This window comes from Pagrus major, chromosome 19, assembly GCF_040436345.1.
Source record: "Pagrus major chromosome 19, Pma_NU_1.0".
Taxonomy (NCBI): domain Eukaryota; kingdom Metazoa; phylum Chordata; class Actinopteri; order Spariformes; family Sparidae; genus Pagrus; species Pagrus major.
Window position 1 is genome coordinate 17,909,654 of NC_133233.1, and position 18,054 is coordinate 17,927,707.

Here is an 18,054-nt window from a genome sequence, read left to right on the forward strand (position 1 = left end):
CTGAAGCCCGTTTCTGACGGGACTGTTGAGCATGGACTCGAACGCGCCGCGAGCTAGGATGAATCGAGCATCTGTTCAGGCAAACACACGTTGTCAAAACAGATCAATACAGTCGGAGGAAGGTAGGGGTCAAGGAAGAAAGAGTGGAGGTGAAGGAGAAAGTGCTCACAGCAGCTGTGTGTCTCTTGGGTTGCAGGCAGGTACCCAGCCTGGCTCTGACAAGGCGATGGCCTTTCTGCATATTTTTGCCCTCCTCTGGCTGGCATTCATCATCAGTAATTGGCTATCTGAAAGGGAGATCATGTTTTGTCCGTAATGATTTTCTGTCACCCTTCCTGAAGTATGTGTCCTGCCAGTTTCAAGATGTTTGACAGAAGAGCATAAAAGGTTTATGCATTTTTAAATAGGGGTAAGCAAATACACAGGCTGTAAAAGACACATGAGGAATGTTTCTGCCTCTCCAGAGGTAAAAGGTGAATACTGTTTAACTGTGACTCTCAAGGGGCACTAAGTAGGACATGCTGTGTGTGGAAATGAAGAGATGAACGCCTCTCAGAGAGCAGAGGCATGAGGAACTGTAGCAGCAATGCACAAGCAGGGCACACACATGCTCGCACCAACACACACACACACACACAAATACCTGACCTACTTGTTTACTTCCTTTCCATTCATAGCATGCAGCATTTTAATGAATCTGATTTACTGAAAAACACGCAATTTGTTAACGTTCATGCATAAGAACGACTTAAAGGGGCATTCCACCAATTTTACACATTACGGTCAGAGCGTACCGCTCAGCATGAGAAAACGGCTCTTTAAAGTCTTCTGTGGCTCTGTGGAGTCTGAAGAAAATAACCCCGATGATGTCATTTTGATGACATCAGACCATGAGTTAATTTTGTTTTAAAGACGTGGTCATTTACCAGACAGGGAGGGTGAGATATGTGAGAATGTCAAAGAAGTCTATGTATTGTGCTAACCAGCTAGCCCTGACTTGTCCTGACTCATGATACCAGCTTGTAACTCGAGAGGTGATCGTCTGATAGTTTAGCCCCCTGTAGTTTCAGCTCAGAACACAGTTCATTCAAACAAAACATAAACAGAATAAAACTCACCAAAACAGTCATGGTTTGTCTTTCCACATCACCTCTGGTTTGGCTGAAATAAATCCTCAATTCAGAGAAAGATGTGGAAATATTCTGACTCTTCTGCCACCTCATGCTTCTCCTTTCCCCGCCTGCAGTCTTTGTCGTCCCAGGAGCTGCTCTAAATCGTTACTGTATCCCAAGTCGTTGTCGGTGTTCCCAGTGTTACAGGGTGGTCGGGCAAACACCCATCACATTACTTGCACACCGCCCCCACTGTCATTTTGCAACAGTGAACACTATAAACCACTGCAGGCTTCATGTAACAGCGAGGCCAGCAGCAGAGTCGCAGCACAGAGTCAGTCAAATTTGGAATCAGCCTTACTGGCCATGTTCAATGGTAGGCCGCTGAACCAGCTCCTATTAGTCTCAAGTCAGATTACAGGGCCACTAGCTTCACAGCTAACAGAGCCGACTTGCTAACGGCAGCTAGTCGCTATGACCAAAAATAGCTACAAGAAGGAGTAGGCTATAGTGAGCAGCAGTTGGCGGTTACTCTGATGATATGCTGCCCCCTGTTTGTAAAGAGCAACCTTCGACAGGTGGCTAATCTTTACACATTGCACCCTTAAGGAAAAGATAATAGAGGATCCAGGGTTTTTGGGGCTTTGACCATTTGTTTTTTTTATCTGTTCCCTAAATTTTATGGAAGATCAATACCAAATTGCTGGAGTACCCCTTAAAATTCCACTCTAGCTGCTCACTGGATCAACTTTCTGGATCAATTTTACAGCTGCACGGGCACCATCTCTGGGGTCAGCAAGTGTACGAGCCTGGAGACAAGTCTTTAATTTCATCTGACATGAATTCTTTTAACGTGATTTTTTTTTTTTGCAGCCAACAGACAGGCGAGGAGGATTTCCCATCAGTCACTGAGCCCCTGGCACCGAGCGCACAGTTGTGGATGAGAATATAAAAAAAGATATATAAATAATGAACTGCCGCAGCCCCAAACAACGTGGGCTGTGTTGCTGCCGGTTGCGTAACTCCGGCAGAATAGTCAGATCTCCCTCATTATTTCTCCCTGAGCTCTCAGTGGGTTAATTCCCCCGCGCTTGTCATCTCCTTCATTTCGAGAAGCAGCAGCAGCAGCCCTCGTCCCCCGGGGGCTGCAGGCAGGCTGGCACCGCCACCACAGCGCCAACGCTGCTATACAGCTGAGGCAGGAAGGCAGGAAGGCAGGGGCAGACCCACCCACGTCTCTGTGTCAGGGTTCACGGAAGCACCGTGGAGAATTAGTACCTTGCACAACAGGGGTGCCAACCGAGTATTTTATGCATAAATCTCAGCAAGGCCGTGTTTTCACGTATTCAAGCGAGTGAATGTCAGTTACATAAGGTCACGTAGGATGCATATGTGTATATAAATCCTCCCGGGTAAGTAGGGAAATAAAACCAGAAGGGCAGCTGAGGGTCAGTGAGTGTGACTAAAGGCATCTGCTAGTACCGAGTGTACCTCCAAGCCAGTAATTTTCACCCGGGTCTCAGCTGTCTGTGCTGGGAAGTAAGGAGGCTTAGTGGGAGTTTATTTTATCATACTGTGCTATTATTGCCTTAATGGCCTCACACATAACCCACCAAGGGCCTGGACACAGTGAACACACACAGGCTGAACTGTCAGGCTCAGCTCAGCGAGCGCTACCTAACTCCACTCAGCTGTTTGGATTTACTTTGTGTATGTGTGTGTGTGTGTGTGTTTAAGCAGACACATGTTCAAGTGTTTCGCAAAGCAGATGCTCTTTGGTGTAAATATTGTTTTGGAAGCCGATCTGTTGTAATTATCATCACCTCTCTTGGTTGGATTTTCTCTCTCTCTCTCTCTCTGTGGAAACGATCAATAATCTGTTTTTGATGAACGAGGACAGAACTCAGCGTATTTAAAACTCGGTGCTTTAACAATTACTTGACTAATCGATGAGTTGACGGACAGAGTGACAATAGAGTGACTCACTGTAGCGCAGTCGGTGTAAAGGGCTGGCTTCCTAGTTGTGCGCTCGAGTTAGATACCGAATGGCTGAACTGGCTCCTGATGTGTGTGAATGAAACAGCGGAAGTCACTTTGGACAAAAGCATCTGTGAAACATTACAACATTTGGTAGGAATTTAAATGCAGGGCTCCACACTCACCTTTCACATTGCAGGTGGACCATGTTCACCATCTTAGTTAAGCATGTCAGCATGCTAATTTTGCTACTCAGCACTGAACAAAGAGAACAATGAAGCTGATGAAAATGCTAGATGAAAAGTAGGGACCACCGGTGTTTTTTAACTTCATCCTGAGGGCAACATGAAAGTCCAGGTTCAATGGCCGACCATTCAACAGTGGTGGACCTACAGACGGGCATTTCTATCCCCCAAAGACGTGCCGTTAGCTTTCAGCTAGGTGAGAATTTACTGCTGCTCTTTATTTCACTGTCTGTAGTTGTAATTTGAATATCTTGTTTTTGTTTTAGACTGTAAATCAACCAGGACAAGACATTTTAAGAAGGATGGCTCATTTAAAAATGGAATTATTAATCTTGTCTTAGCTTTAGTGTAAATAAGATGAAAGTGTTTTCTTTCTTAGCGTCATCCCATTCAGAGATATAGTGTGTTTCTGCAGGGACTCCTTCCACACCGTTATTTTGCTGACACAGTGCACAGCAAGGACTTCCCTCTCACTGCTGTCTGTTGCTTTTAGTTATAGTCATATAGTTATAACGGCTTCTTCTTCAGGTGCTCACTCTGCCTCCATGTGTTGTCAACTCAAGACGTTATGGATCCCAGGCTGCAGGCTAACAGCGGATAACCTGTTGGTCTATGTGTGTGTGTAGAGTCCCGTTCTTCTGTCTGGCTGCAGGCGAATAAGTATTTTATCTCACATGGTGTTATATAAGCCCTGGACAGCTGGTCCAACTTTTAATGCAAACGCCCCGCACTCAAACTCTCCGTGCAAGGAGGAGGAAGAATAATCTGTGATATCATGCCCACTGCCTGAGGCCATGAGAGTTTTAGCATGTCATTTTTGGCCGTTGGTGTCTCCTTGCCATGATGTCAAGTTCTCACTGTGTCATGTTTTTTAGTTATACAGTAGCTTTGTGCAGCAGAGATAGCGTGGAAATCCCTCTGGCTCCTGGCTGTTTTATTTTAGTGTATGTTAAGTACCCGGCTGCGCCATTTAAAACCAGCCTGTTTTCCATCTGAATTATTTAAGCTACTCCTTCACAAGGGCCGTTCTCACATTTTACCTTCATGCCCCCCAGGTACTGTACACTTTACCTGCCTGGCTGGGCAACTAACTGCTGCCGGAGAGGAGTTCAAGGTCTGTCACACAGGCACTACTAATATATACCAGGATGATTTCAGTTTCATACACCTCCTGTCTTATGTTTGTAGTTTTTTGCAGTTAAGTAGGGCTGATGATTATTTTCACTAATAATTCGATCAATCCTTTAGTTTAGAACGGGCCTATTCAGCTACTTTTTAGAACAACAAATAAAACTTAACTCGTTGTCACAGGAAAATGGTGGAAATTATATGTTTGACCCATGACCGTATAGGGCTTCCATATTTTTGTGCTTATTGACGGACATAACTAATGAATGGGCTAATTAGCCTACTAACAAATGAGCAAACGGCCGGAATGAGGAAAAAAGGTCATCACTGTTTCTTAAAGCCTAAAGTGATGTCTTTAAATGCTTAAATGCTCTTTAACAGCCCAAAACCCCCAAACTCCTACTGTACTATCGCAAACAGCCTTTGTTGAACCAGCAAATATTTGACAATTTACTTGAAAGACTATCAAAAAACTATCAAAATAGATGGTGATTATGTGCGAGCTGCTATTTTTTCATTGTCCCTATGCTAGCGTTAGCTGTTGTCGGTCAGTAAATACTTCCTTATCGTCGACTGGGTTCTTGTGAAACAACATTGTCTCATTTTCTTGTTCTTCATGTGTTCAATGCAGAAGAATTGACACGTGGATGATGTCGAGGATTCAAAGTTGTTTAAAGACTCTTTTGAGAGCGTGTTCGGAGGACTGAGGGAGATGTTAGCGAACAGTCCGACCAGTTAGCCTCTCCCAAAAGAGAAGAAAGAGGACTCCCAGTAAAAGTTACTTTTAAAAGTTAAAAGTTGTCTTAATACACACAGTGCTAGCTAGCTGCCGTTAGCTTCTCTGGAGCGCTGCGTCAGTTACTTTCAGTCAGCCAGGCTAAGCTAACGTTGACGTGACGTGATGGCTTTGAGCTGAAACACAACAGAGTGCTTGACTTCTGTTTATTTTTGAATCTTGCCACTACCCTGCACACGTTATAATGTTAAAGTATTTTTTTAAGTTCACGCTAAGCTAACGTTAGCTGTTGATGGTAGCAGTAAATACTTCCTTAAAGGTTCTTGTGAAACAACATTGTCTCATTTTCTTGTTCTACGTGTTTGATACTGAAGAATTGCTGTGAGGCTGTGGAGGATCTTAAGTTGTTTAAAGGCTTTTTTGGCAAACGTAAAGAAACAAATGGCTTTTTCTGTTTGGTATTCAGTAATTATTTTTTTTCAATGAGTCTGCTGAGCTTTGGAAACGCTCAGACATTGCTGAAAAGAAGTTTGACCGGGCAAGAGATGAATTGAAGGATAATTTTGTGGAGATTTGTGGTAGTTTGCCTCATGTACTTTCTGTATTTGTGCGTGCATAAAGAGATTATTAAACTCTGACCAAATAAAGTGGTTTAGGTCAAAAGTTTCCCACCATTTTTGCACAGCAGACCATTTTTATACTGACGATTTAGTTTCAGACCAGCCAACCTGGCGTGAGTGATGAGGAGAACTGCAGCACAAAGTTCAAGTTATTTATTGCAGAAACACCCTACGATAGCCTGTAAAGTTATACGATTATTAATCGGCTTTTTCTGCCAAATCATATGATTTGGTAGTGAATGTTATGAGGTTCATGGCCTGGGGGTTTGGAACTTCTGGTTTAGTTAATCTGTCTAAACCGTTGCCGTGTTTAAAACCAGTGTGAACATTTTGTGTTTATTGCCCATTTATCCGACTTCATTGTAGCTATGTTGTTATCTTCCCAGATCTCAGCAATTAAAGTGGTGAGCACAATGTTCATAACTAATAGAAATAACGGCCAAAAGAATAAAAATTAGACCCAAGTTGTAATAAACCTGAATTAACCTTTAATTGCCTTTTTCGCTGGGGAGCGTTTGGCTCAAGAGTGATGAATGTCCTGACATAAACCTTTGAGACTTCATCCCCTGTAAAGAGAGAACCAGCAGCTAAACTTAAACCTCCAGTCATATTTTAAAAATGTGGCATGTTTTTGTTTTGGCTGCTCGCAGACTTTATGTGCTTTTAAAGCTACAGTGAAGGAGGCCACCTCGAAAGTATCGAGCTAAGCCGGGGATCATATTCCCTCTCAGAGCTTGGCATTATTCCACGCTGTGGGTCACGGGGTGATTATCTCTTCCTGTCAGGAATGCTGAGAATTTCCTGCGTTTTCTCCCTCTTCCGGCCTTGTTAGTGGTTGCGCCTGAACATGTGACAGAGAGCCTGGCTGGCTCTGATTGACTACTGAGCCTTCTACAGTATCTGTTACCTAACGTTCAGCAGAAGCATTGACACAGGCGCTGCCTTAAAGGGCTGCTCTCACATCAAGGGAATATGCTGATCGAATGAAGTGTATTCAGTGGGTAAATAATGTGCACCTGCTCTGAGGAGGCTCATACAGTATATCTCGCCCTGCTTTTGTTAGATAAAACCACCTGGGTGCACCACCCTTTACCTAGATTAAACCGAGGCGTATCCCTTCTTCTCTGGGTGCTTTTGTGTCTCATTTGACTGATTTTACCTTCTTGTTGTTCAGTTTGTGGTTACTTCACATGACGTCTCCCGTGCTCCCGATGACTAATGTTGCACTTTGACCTTCTGCTGTTATTCTCAGGCCTGACGACAGTGGCGTTACTATGCAGGGCGAGCTGACTCCAGTCGCATACCTGAGCAAGGACACTGAAAGCTAAAAAGTTTCTGTGTCGGTCCGTTTGTTGATTACAGTACACGTGGCCCTTTGCCTAAACATGTGAACATATGCCGTGTGCGTGGGTGCGTGGGTGTGTGTGTGTGTCTGTGTGTGTGTGTGTGTGTGTGCTCGGTATCCGGCAGCAGTCAACTCTCAGCTATGTTGTTTGTGTCAAAGGGAGAAAGGAAAGCTCTGTTTGTGTAGGGTGGTGGTGCAGGAGGGGGTGGAGTAAGAATCAGACCCAAGTATAGGCTGTCTCGCCACAGTAACTCTCCCCACCCATTCTACGCCCTTCTCTCCCCCGTCCAAGCTCCCTCTCCTTTCTCTCTCTCTCTCTCTCCCCCTCTCGTGCGCTCCCACCTGCTTTTTTTCGGGGGCGGTCGTTCGGGGCAGCCGACCAGGGCGGGAAAATGTAGACAGGCCTCAAAATGGAGGAAGAATGACATCAAAGTGTTTGAGGCCAACTTCGGGGAGAGTGAGCGAGGCCTCCGGGTCCCTCCGAACTGGAAACTTACTGTGTTCAAGGGTCCAGCCGTTTACATTACAACACTTTTCTTTGGTTTTGACTTCATGTTTCGCGAGATTGCTGCCACTCCCAGTGAAGTGGATGAAGTTTGTTTGTGGAGTTCAAAGAGTTAAAATGACATTTTAGAAATGAGCTGCAGCAATGTGACATTGTTTCTGGACAGTTTTGCAGTTAAATTTTTAATGTCATGATTATTTATAAATCATTTACAAATCAATCAATAAAATTCTGAAATAGACACATCGTTTTTTCTGGAGCTAACGGTGGAAGTTACGAAGGAGTGAGACATAAAAGGTAGCTAACGAGCTAAGGTTCGTGTAGGGACACGCAGGTCGCTGACAGTGTGGCAGTGGCTACTTTAAATATCTTTTACTGCAATCTCTTTTTCAAACTCAGCGCTGACTGTACGATGTTTGCACGCTGCTTGAACAGAGACAAAAGTTTTATCGAGCCAGCTGCCTTAACTTCAACCCAGGTCATAACATCGCGCCTGACAAGGGGCGAAAATTATTGTGCCCATCACAGCCGATGCAAGCGCTGTAAAGGGGTATCACAGTTTACGTTTTGATATAAAGATATTTACTTTACAGAAAGAAAAGCTGCAAATCTTTAATTTGCTCGATGACTGGCGATTAATTTACTATCAGAATTATAGCTGATTGATTTTCTGTCGGTGGTTAAAGGGATTGATTTTTTTACAGCTCCTCCTGCTGCAGGAGGATGAAGGCTCATAATTAATCTACAAAGCATTTGTAAATTATTTATTAACCATTAATAAAGCCACACGCCTCGGATTATAAACCCTCACAAAAGAAAATGGTGCCATTTATGCATCCAAAGCTGTGAGCACCACAAACGATATCGCCTCGATATAAAGACTTTCTCAACTGTGAGTGTGTGTGTCTGTGTAATAGGTGACATGGGGTTAATGCTTTCAGCCTGTGGTGCTTTTCTTTTTTTCTAATTAGATGAATTCCTATCATGCTTCAACAATTAACAGTAAACATTCAGGTTTGCTCAGCATGTCCGCAGACGGAGAGAAATATACTAGTCAGAGCACTGTTATCAGTTTTTCATACCAGCGCTGAGTACATCAAGTCTACGTGGGCAGAACATATCCTTCCATCACCACGCAGGTTATAGTAACACAGCATGTTGCCTTCCTGTTCCCACCGTATAGCCGTGTTTGTTTACCGAAGTGTTGCTGCTCGGGAACTTCTATCAGGGAAGAGGAAGATCCACAGCGAGCTTCGGACTACAAAGGCGGAGAGAACAAAGAAGACGAACTGCCCGCAGCCTGTCAGATCCAGTCGGAGCAACCCGAGGATAGTTCCAGGCATCAATCTGAAGCCTCTCAGCGCAGGAGCGGGCTGCAAACAGCCTCAGCATGCATGGCTAACTGGGCTGCCTGTGTCACACGGCTGTATGAACACGTTAACAAGACAGCAGCAAACAGGGACACTATGTGATGGCTGCTCCGAGGCACCAAAATGATGATTCTGAAGTCAGCCCGTGGACACTTCAAAGTCCTGCACAGATTTCGGATTTTCCATGCCTGAAAATTACCTTTAAAGCAATTAAGCTGGCAGAATTTCTACCTTCGGAGGACCTCGGGATAATTGCAATGTCAGATTTCAGCCTTTGTGCCGGTCCTGCCCAAATTTCTATTTTTATCCACTCGTCCTCACAGACAGAAAATATAAAAATCATAATCCGCGATGGAGCATTAATCGAGGCCTACAGACCACTGGAGTCTGCTCGTTTCTCCTCTGTCAGTGTGAAAGTAGGCCATTGGCTTCAGAGACAGTGAAGGAGGGATGATGTAACCAGGGACCTATATGTGTATGTTGTTTTCTCCCTGGAGCTCTGCAGCACTCGGCCACTGATCAGCCCATCTCGCCAAGCATATGAATCTAGTTTTCATTACTGTCAAATAAAGTCAAATAATAGAAATGGTTTAAGATGGCTGTTTAAAATATAGACTCTACTTTACGTAGACGGTGGTTTTCAGGGTCTTTTTAATGTGAAATGCTTAGATTTTCCTTCTGTTTCTGCCACATATCTCATATTTGATATGAATACGTCTATCTCGTGCTCTCTTTATTTCTTGATGTTAATTAAGTGGACTACCTTCCCAGAGGGCACTCCGATGATGGCTATTTTTGTCCCCGTGCTCCCTATTGCATGAACCGATGCCTCACTGTGTTGTACAACATACATCTCAGCGACTTTTGTCACGATAATGCGATGATTCATGTGGGACACAGTCTGTCTGCAACTCTGAGCATCAACTTCTGCCTTTTTTCTTCCAGAGGATGCTTTACATATTATACCAACTCTCAACAGGTGACAGTACATAAAACAGTACATAACTTACGAAAACTGAGATTTAGATAATTAGGACAGATCCGAGCTAGCTGTTTCCCCCGTTTCCAGTCTAAGCTCCTGTCTAACTGTCTACTAGCTGTACTTTTATTTTTTTCCCATATTTTTTGGGGCCTTTCTTGGCTTTATTGATAGGACAGCTGAGGAGATGACAGGAAACAGGGTGGACACAGGTCAAACTCGAACCCTGGGCTGCTGCAGCGAGGACAAGGCCTCTGTACAGGGGACGCACGCTCTACCAACTGAGCTGCTGGTCGCCCCGTAGCTGTACTTTTTTAACACAAAAACGAGAATGGTATTGATCTTCTTAAAATACTTCACACGCACGAGAAGCAAAAAAAAAAAGCACAATTCCTAAAATTTCAACGATCCGTAGCATTGTCAGTGCAGGACTTTTTAGACAGTGTGGTTTTGCTACTTCAGTAAAATATCTCAATCGGCTACTTCCTCCACCGCTGGCTGACACATGCAGTCTAACCTCGTTTTCTTTCTTTCATTATCTCTTCCAGTCTCCCAGTCCAACAGCAGCCTAAAGAAGCACCGGAGCCGGAGCATTTTCAGCCCCTTCTTCTGCTGCTTCCGCAACTACAATGACTACCACGTGGAGACACCACCTGCCAACAACAAGACACTTTCTCTGCCCCCGCCGCCAGAGGAGAATGGCAGTCCTCCCAAGGTGAAGCTTATTTTTCTCCCACATCATACTTGGCCAGAGTCCAAATTACATACCATTTGCATCCACATGACCCGCTGGGAATGAGTTAATACGAGACAGAAATCCTGGTTTGACTCGAGAGACGCAGTAACGAGTAACATTTGTTTGGTTTTTGCTACGGAGAGCTTGTTAGGGTTTGCCTTTTCCTGCAGAGAGCTGAGGCCGAGGCGCTGTGCAGCCTCGCTGAGCTCCCTCCACAAATTTTTCCAGCTGCTTCAAACCCGCTGAACCCAGAGGTTGTTTACCATCCACTGCTTGAAAATACGGGCTCGCTTCCCATCTTGCATTCTTCGATAGCTGCCTACGCACACAACCGCACGCACAAAATAACACACAGGGCGCGCTGAGAGGCTCAAAAGGCACACACACACACACACACACGCTCTTTCTGGCGCATGCTCGCACAAGCTTGCACAAGTCCATGGCAACCCATGTGCGCACACACGCACACGCGCGCACGTACTCGCTGCTTCTTTAATCCTCATAAAGTGGGCCTTGTGTGTGTCCGGTGTGATGGATTGCCTGGCACCCACGCCTCCCCCTCTCCTCACACACACTCTGACCAGTGTAGTGAGGATGTGTGAAGCGAACGTTCTGGCCCCGGAAAAAGGCGCCAAAACCCCCGAGCTCCTCCGCAAACACGGCGCTCGGCTGCCAAGGCAGGTACACGGGCGCTATAAATGGAGCAGGACCGTATCACATTTCCACTCCTGTTTACCTGTAAATGTCTCTCGTTCAGGGGAGGAATGTGTGGCCCGTTACAGACACCATACATGTGGTCAGCGCTGACCCGCTCCGGACCCCCTTCTTCAACAAACGAGTTCCCATTAATTTCGAGTGAACCTGGCGAACCTTGCCATAAAAAGCCTTGTTATAGTGCGGGGCTGATTTTTTCGAAGCTGGGTCCGCGCCACAGTCCCTCCCAGCAGTGTACTGTTGCTGGATTTCTGGCCAGTTGTATTTGTTACTATGGCAGCTCTGTTTGTTTTTCAGCGAGTTGTTCTCACTTTCTATCACGGTGTGTGTACTATACGTCCCTCTTTCTCTTTCTCTTTCTCTTTCTCTTTCTCTGTCCCTCTCCCTCTGCATTCGTTGATTAGATTATTGACGCTGTCGATTTCTCTCTCGCCAAAGAGTTTTTTTTCTTTTGCTTTCTGCTTCTTCTTCTTGTTTTTATCCACCCTGTCTCTCTTTAAATCTCTCTCTCTTCTTCTCTCTCTGTTTGTTTTCTCCAGTGTGACCAGGTCCAGGTCATCCCCATCCCCAGTGTATGTATTATTATCTTTCATTTTTCTTCATCTCGCTCCGTCACCGTCACCTCCCCCCCTCCGCTTGCTGTGCTTCATCACTCTGGCTGCATGTGGATGTTGACACAAAGGTTGATTTTTCTTTGCTCTCAGATGAAATTTTTTTTTGCAGTCTCCAATTTTGATCGTCGAGCTCTCAGTGCCTTGTTTTGTGCTGCCTACCCTCCACTTATTATCATATGATTTATTCGTCCTGTTGTCCATCTCTCATGTGTTTTTCTAATCACTGGAACAGAACATGAGATTGATTTTCTTATTAGATCAAATGTATTGAATCTTAGACCTTTACAGCTGCAGTCTGGATCAACAAACGGACAATCCGCCCTTTAAACACTCGATTAAATTAGGTATTTGTCTGTATTGAGAAAGATTACATTGTGATTCTGCACTCAGTGTTCAATGGACTTCTGTTAGTCCATTAGGAGGGGGGCTCGGTTTCAATGATCTGTAGTCCTCAGACGTTCACCAGACAGGGGAATTTATCTGATCCCTTCTTTGTTTGTGCTGAAACTGCATTTCATTTAGCTATTTTGGAATCTATGTGGTCCTGTGGTTCTCTGTAATTTAGGATATTCACACTCACAGCTTCCCACAATCGCAGCCAAGCTTTAAACTACACCACGCAGCAGACACCTCCCTTCAATGGCAGGAAGTGCATGTGGCGATGAGGTCTGCTCTTGCATGTTGTAATGTTGGCCAGGACTGGGGCGAGGATAACTTAAATAACTCGAGCTGACCTGGGCAGGTGACGTCTGCGTCACTCTTGACTGTATGACCGTCACAACACCACGTCAAAGGAACCAAAAGCTCATCACAAACATATAAAGATACACCAGTACTACATAACATTGAGTTATCAGTGGATGGCGTGTGGTCGCCTGTCATGAGATTGAATAAGAAGCATGTACTGATACATGAATACATTATTAATGAATATAGTTATGGTAAGTGTTTTGTTATAAATGAAATATATTAAGCATAAAGTGTTACAGCCATTAAGCCCTTGATTATGCTTTTGATTACTCCATATTCCTATTATTCTGCCCATATAATCCCCAGCAGATATTTAAAGAGGGCTCTAATTAATTCCTTTAATTCCAATTTTGAGCCCTAAAAAAATCATGAAACACAAACTGGCATCGAAATGCACTTATTGCCTTCATTGTTCTCGAAAAAAAAGTAAAAATATTAATATTAAAGGAGACATATTATGTTCATGGTTTTATTTTGGGTTACTACTAGAATAGGTTTACATGCTCAACACATCAGTTTTCTCATACTGTCCTATGACACTCGATTGTAGCTCCTGTCTCTTTAAGCCCCCCCCCCCCCCCCCCCCCCCCCCCCCCCCCCCAAAAAAAAAAAACCCAGTCTGCTCTGATTGGTCAGTTAACACACACTCCCAATTAGCTACACTTCCCTTAATATCACAACAAGAATAACTATTTAACAAAAACTTAACAACCGCACATGTTAGAGGAAGAATATGATAGCCCTAGCAACGTTGCTTTGTAACAGTCTGTACTGCTGTATGTTAGCAAGCTAGCTGCTGGGTGCTAAACAAATTCATACACAGTTTCCAAGCAAATAAATTCCTGCAGATTGACCGTGACTTTTTGACACATACGTAGCTATATCGTTATCTTCAGGGCATCTCTGTCGAGTACATTTACACACAGCAGCAACACACACACACCAGAGCAAAATTTCCTATAAAAAACAAAGCTAATGCTAACTGAGGTGGCGCTACAGTAATGATACAAACATAAAAAAGCAACACAAAAAACAGTTACCAGCATCAAACCTACCACTCATTATTTAGTTAACGTTCGCACTGTTTCTCTCGATATATCAACATTAGTCCAACATTGTCCCGGACTGGGAGAAGCCACGTTAGCCAAACATCACGCTAACGCCTGATCCAGGACTACTGACGAGGCGTGACTACGCTTCAGGACCAGTGTTTTATGTGGGAAAGAGGAGCTCCTGTTGGTGCAGACTTCAGGCTTTTTAACGTTTCAAGCCCTTTTACATGCACAAGAACATATATAAAACACTTAAGAAAGGAAAAGAAACGAAAAAGCTGGATTCTTCAAACAAAGTAATGTTTTAATTATGTAGAAATATTCCGTCAGCCGTTGTTACAGAATTTATCATGTTTCTTTCCAACAGACAAACATGTTTCTCACCATCTGTTTGTTAGCTTTTTTCTCTGCCTCACGGTGAGCAAGTAAAATGATTTCCTCTCCATAAGCATGATCCACTGTGGTTTAGAGCTGTCACTTTGGGCCGGCGCCCCCTGGCTGTGGCTTCAGGTGAAGAGTTTTATTGTCGCGGTGCTGCTCCCTGGTGAAAAATGTCAAGGTCTCCCTCAGTCCTTCTTTATTTGCTCAACCTGCATGTGTAAATCACATTCATCATGGCCTGACAGGATGTCATTCGGTGTCCTTGCTCCCAGGGAATCCTTCCTGTGATACACCAGCATGCAGTCCTGCGATAACACATGATAAATACAGTGAGCCGGGCCGGAAAACACACTAAAACACACAGATTCATGCAGGAAATGGCTGGCATACTGAGCAGCAGCACAAATGTGTGTGTGTATAAGATTGATGGAGTCCTTGCTCCTCTCCTCTATGTAGATTTGTGTGTTTATATATATATGTGTGTGTGCATGGATGCATGGATGTACGCGTATGAGTGTGTGTGTGTGTGCGTGCCCCCTATGGCCCCTGCCATCTGCCCCGTGCCTGTCTGTAGCCCCAGGCCTGCTTGGCAGAGGACACAAGTGTTTCTCCTTTTTCCCCCCTGACCCTGAAGGCAGCACAGTCACAGAGCTCAGTCAACATGAGGTCATAACAGGAAATATCAGCAGGGACTCATACAGTCCAACCGCACACACAACCACAACAACAGGCAAATTATTTATCACCAGCTGGAAGAGGTAGTGTTGAGATGTGATGGCACAGTGACCTGGCATTAGATGAGATGCTGCTGTTTTCTGTCTTCATGATGTCATTTATAATGCTTTTGCTAGTAGACAGACGTTGTTGACAGCAATAACTTAATAATTCATTGGAATCATTTTGTAACAATATGATGACGTCATGCTACGCTTTTGCAAATTTCTGTTGATAATTCCAAGCTAATTGTAATGAAACACGTTGAATATCACATGTAATGCGCAACAATGGAAAACAGTTCACTTTTAGCTAATTGTAGCTTTTAGTAGACATGCTTCAGCCCTTTTGATTGTAAAAATAACATAACTGATTCATTGATGCCATTTCGTTTTCTGTCAGTTGACCCATAGAGTGCTGAAGGGATGACGTCTTTTTGGAGGCTAACCCAGAAGTTAGCATCGCCCTGGTTCCCTCGTTCATCGGATTTGGATTATTGCAGAAAATAAGCCCTGTGGAAAACACGTTTATGACACACTAACAGATAAACGCCACTGATTTCTTAAGTGTAAATTAAATCGCCAGAAGTAAAAAGCTAACGTTAGGCTAATGAACTACATTGAAGTTGCATGACTTAAACGTCACCACCACTAAGCTCCTTGCTACACTACTAGAGTATTTACTGATGTACTTGATGACGTAGAACAATATGTGAATTTCTCTTAAGCTTTTGTTGACCACAGACCTTATTTCAGGCATTTAACAGAAAAAACCTGTTCAAAAACCCATCGACTTCAACGCAAGGGAACCAGAAGTGCAATGATGCTCAATTATTTTGGGGTTTTTTGCACTCTAGTGATTAATTGGCCTGCTATACTTTATATTTTCAATGACAAACATCCAGGACAAGTATCGTATCACATCACATCACCTCACCAGTGTATTGATATCGTATCTTTCAGTCAAGTCTCCACAGAAGCTATGTGACACCCTCCTTCAGGTCGTTCATGCTGTTAAATGTGTCTTTAGTGTCATCCAAAGCAGCCAAGTGATCGTCCCACACACTCATCATCACACCCTCAGTATGAGTGTGTGTGCGTGTGTGTTCCCTCCACTGAACCTCTTTTATAAAGGATGTGTGTTGTCTCTGCAGCCACCAGCCAAGTTCCTCCTGCCAGAGGTCAGTATAGAAGACTACGGCAAGAACTGCGTGGTGATCGACCTGGACGAAACCCTCGTACACAGCTCCTTCAAGGTACTTCACCACGCCGCCTCTCTCTGCACACTCTGCATCAAACAGACACTCGTGTTCCCTTTTTTTATCGTTTCAGTTGTGTCCCGCTTTTACTCCGCAGCCTTAGAGGGATAATAGGATTATACAGAAATAAATCCTGAAGATGCCTTTCTTTGCTGTGAATACGGGTATGATGGTATAATGACAAATAGCATGAGGTGCCGCTGAGCTCAGTCAGCGTCAGTGAAGTACACATAATCACAGGAAAGTGTGTCCCTGAGGGTATTATGGTTTTTATACACCAGTTAGAACAGGAAAAGGCAAAAAGGAGGCCTAACTGCTGTGATTAAAAAAAAAAAAGGTGTTTGCATGGCAACTGATACTTATTTGGTAGCTGTGCATCGTATTCATCAGCACGTCCGGGATTTATCTTCAGCCAACGCAGTTATTTTTGACAGGAGGTCCTCAGAGTATCATCTCCGTCCTGTGAAAACTGTGTGCCGGATCTCCAAAATGTCAGCTTGTAATGAGCTCAGCCTTAAACCCTTGAACACCAGCTCCCCATCTAAGAGTCTAAAGCTGCCTAAATAATAAGTCGCATTGTTTACTTCTGACCACAGTAACCTAAAAGGTGAGACTCTGAAGAGTTAAATGGTTTTATTAATTAGTGGACCAATTCCTTTTCTGAAGAGCCACACGGAAATGTCCGGTTGCGTCTGTTTACAACGCCAGTGACGACAACTGAGACGAATTAGGGTCTTGAAGGGTCGTCCCATTTCATAGAGGGAGATTTCAACCCCTACCCCTTATAACTCCATTCTGAGGGGCAAGCGGGCACTCGAAAATGAGGGTTAGGGGTAAGTATTGGAAATAGGATTGAGCTTTAATCTCAGCTCTTCCTTGCTAACATTTGCTCTGCGCCATTTAATTGTATGCAAGTGCTGCAGGTTTTTTCCCAGAAGTTATTATAAACAAACACTGAGATTGGTTCTAAAAATACATTTTGCTGTGTTGTAATTTGCATTATTTCTCACACAATGCACCATAACTCCCATCTGACTGAGCATGATTGTGTTTTATGTTTGGTAAATATCTAAAATGAAGTGAAAACTATAAAAACCAAGATGGTAGAATCTGATGGCGTTAAATGACACCATATATAGTGTATGTCACCATCAAAGGTTATTCACTGACATACCTGGCACACCCACTTCAGCACAGCTCTGGCTTGGCCCCAGCTGATCTGGTTATCTGTCTGTGTGTGTGTGTGTGTGTGTGTGTGTGTGTGTGTGTGTGTGTGTGTGTGTGTGTGTGTGTGTGTGTGTACAGTATCTGTGCCTTTTGTCCTGAGCGTGAGTGCAGCTCAAAGCCAGAGAGGTGTCCAACAAAATAGCTCAAGGTGAAGCCGGAGACTCCTTTGTGTTTGCTCGAGCTTCATTCAGCGGCGAAATGAAACACTTTCGGCGCATTTATCATTTCATTTCACGAGGAATTAATCCTCTGTGGAAAGTCAAAGGGTTTAGAAAAAGCGCACACTTGTAGCGGACCCACCCATAGGAGTCACATGCCAGCAGTACGGGGCCACACACACGTCCATGCTCACCCACACACAAGGGTGTGTCCAATACAGTGTACTGTTGCCTTGAATAACTGCGGGATGAATTTCGCAGAAATCCTGGATCTGTTCTAATAGTCTGATGGGTTTTATTTTCTCTCCTGACGAAAACTCCCACAGGAACTCTTTTTTTTTTTTTTTTTTTTTTTGGTCCCTCTGATTAAACTCCAGTTACGCAGCGTATATTCAGTCCATCAAAATGCATTTAGTTCAGAGATCAGTATGCA

General features: G+C 44.1%; 1 protein-coding gene across 2 annotated transcripts in view; it reads left to right on the forward strand.

Annotated features, from left to right (window-relative positions):
- The window catches only part of ctdspla (CTD (carboxy-terminal domain, RNA polymerase II, polypeptide A) small phosphatase-like a), a 34,159-nt gene that overhangs the window by 9,379 nt on the left and 6,726 nt on the right, over positions 1-18,054 (forward strand). Inside the window, exons 2-4 of one of the 2 annotated variants that reach the window (XM_073488767.1) lie at positions 10,566-10,732; positions 12,007-12,039; positions 16,132-16,233. In XM_073488767.1, coding sequence (XP_073344868.1) covers positions 10,566-10,732; positions 12,007-12,039; positions 16,132-16,233 — 302 coding nt within the window. The remainder of the gene's footprint in view (positions 1-10,565; positions 10,733-12,006; positions 12,040-16,131; positions 16,234-18,054) is intronic. The other variant, XM_073488768.1, reaches the window with a different exon arrangement.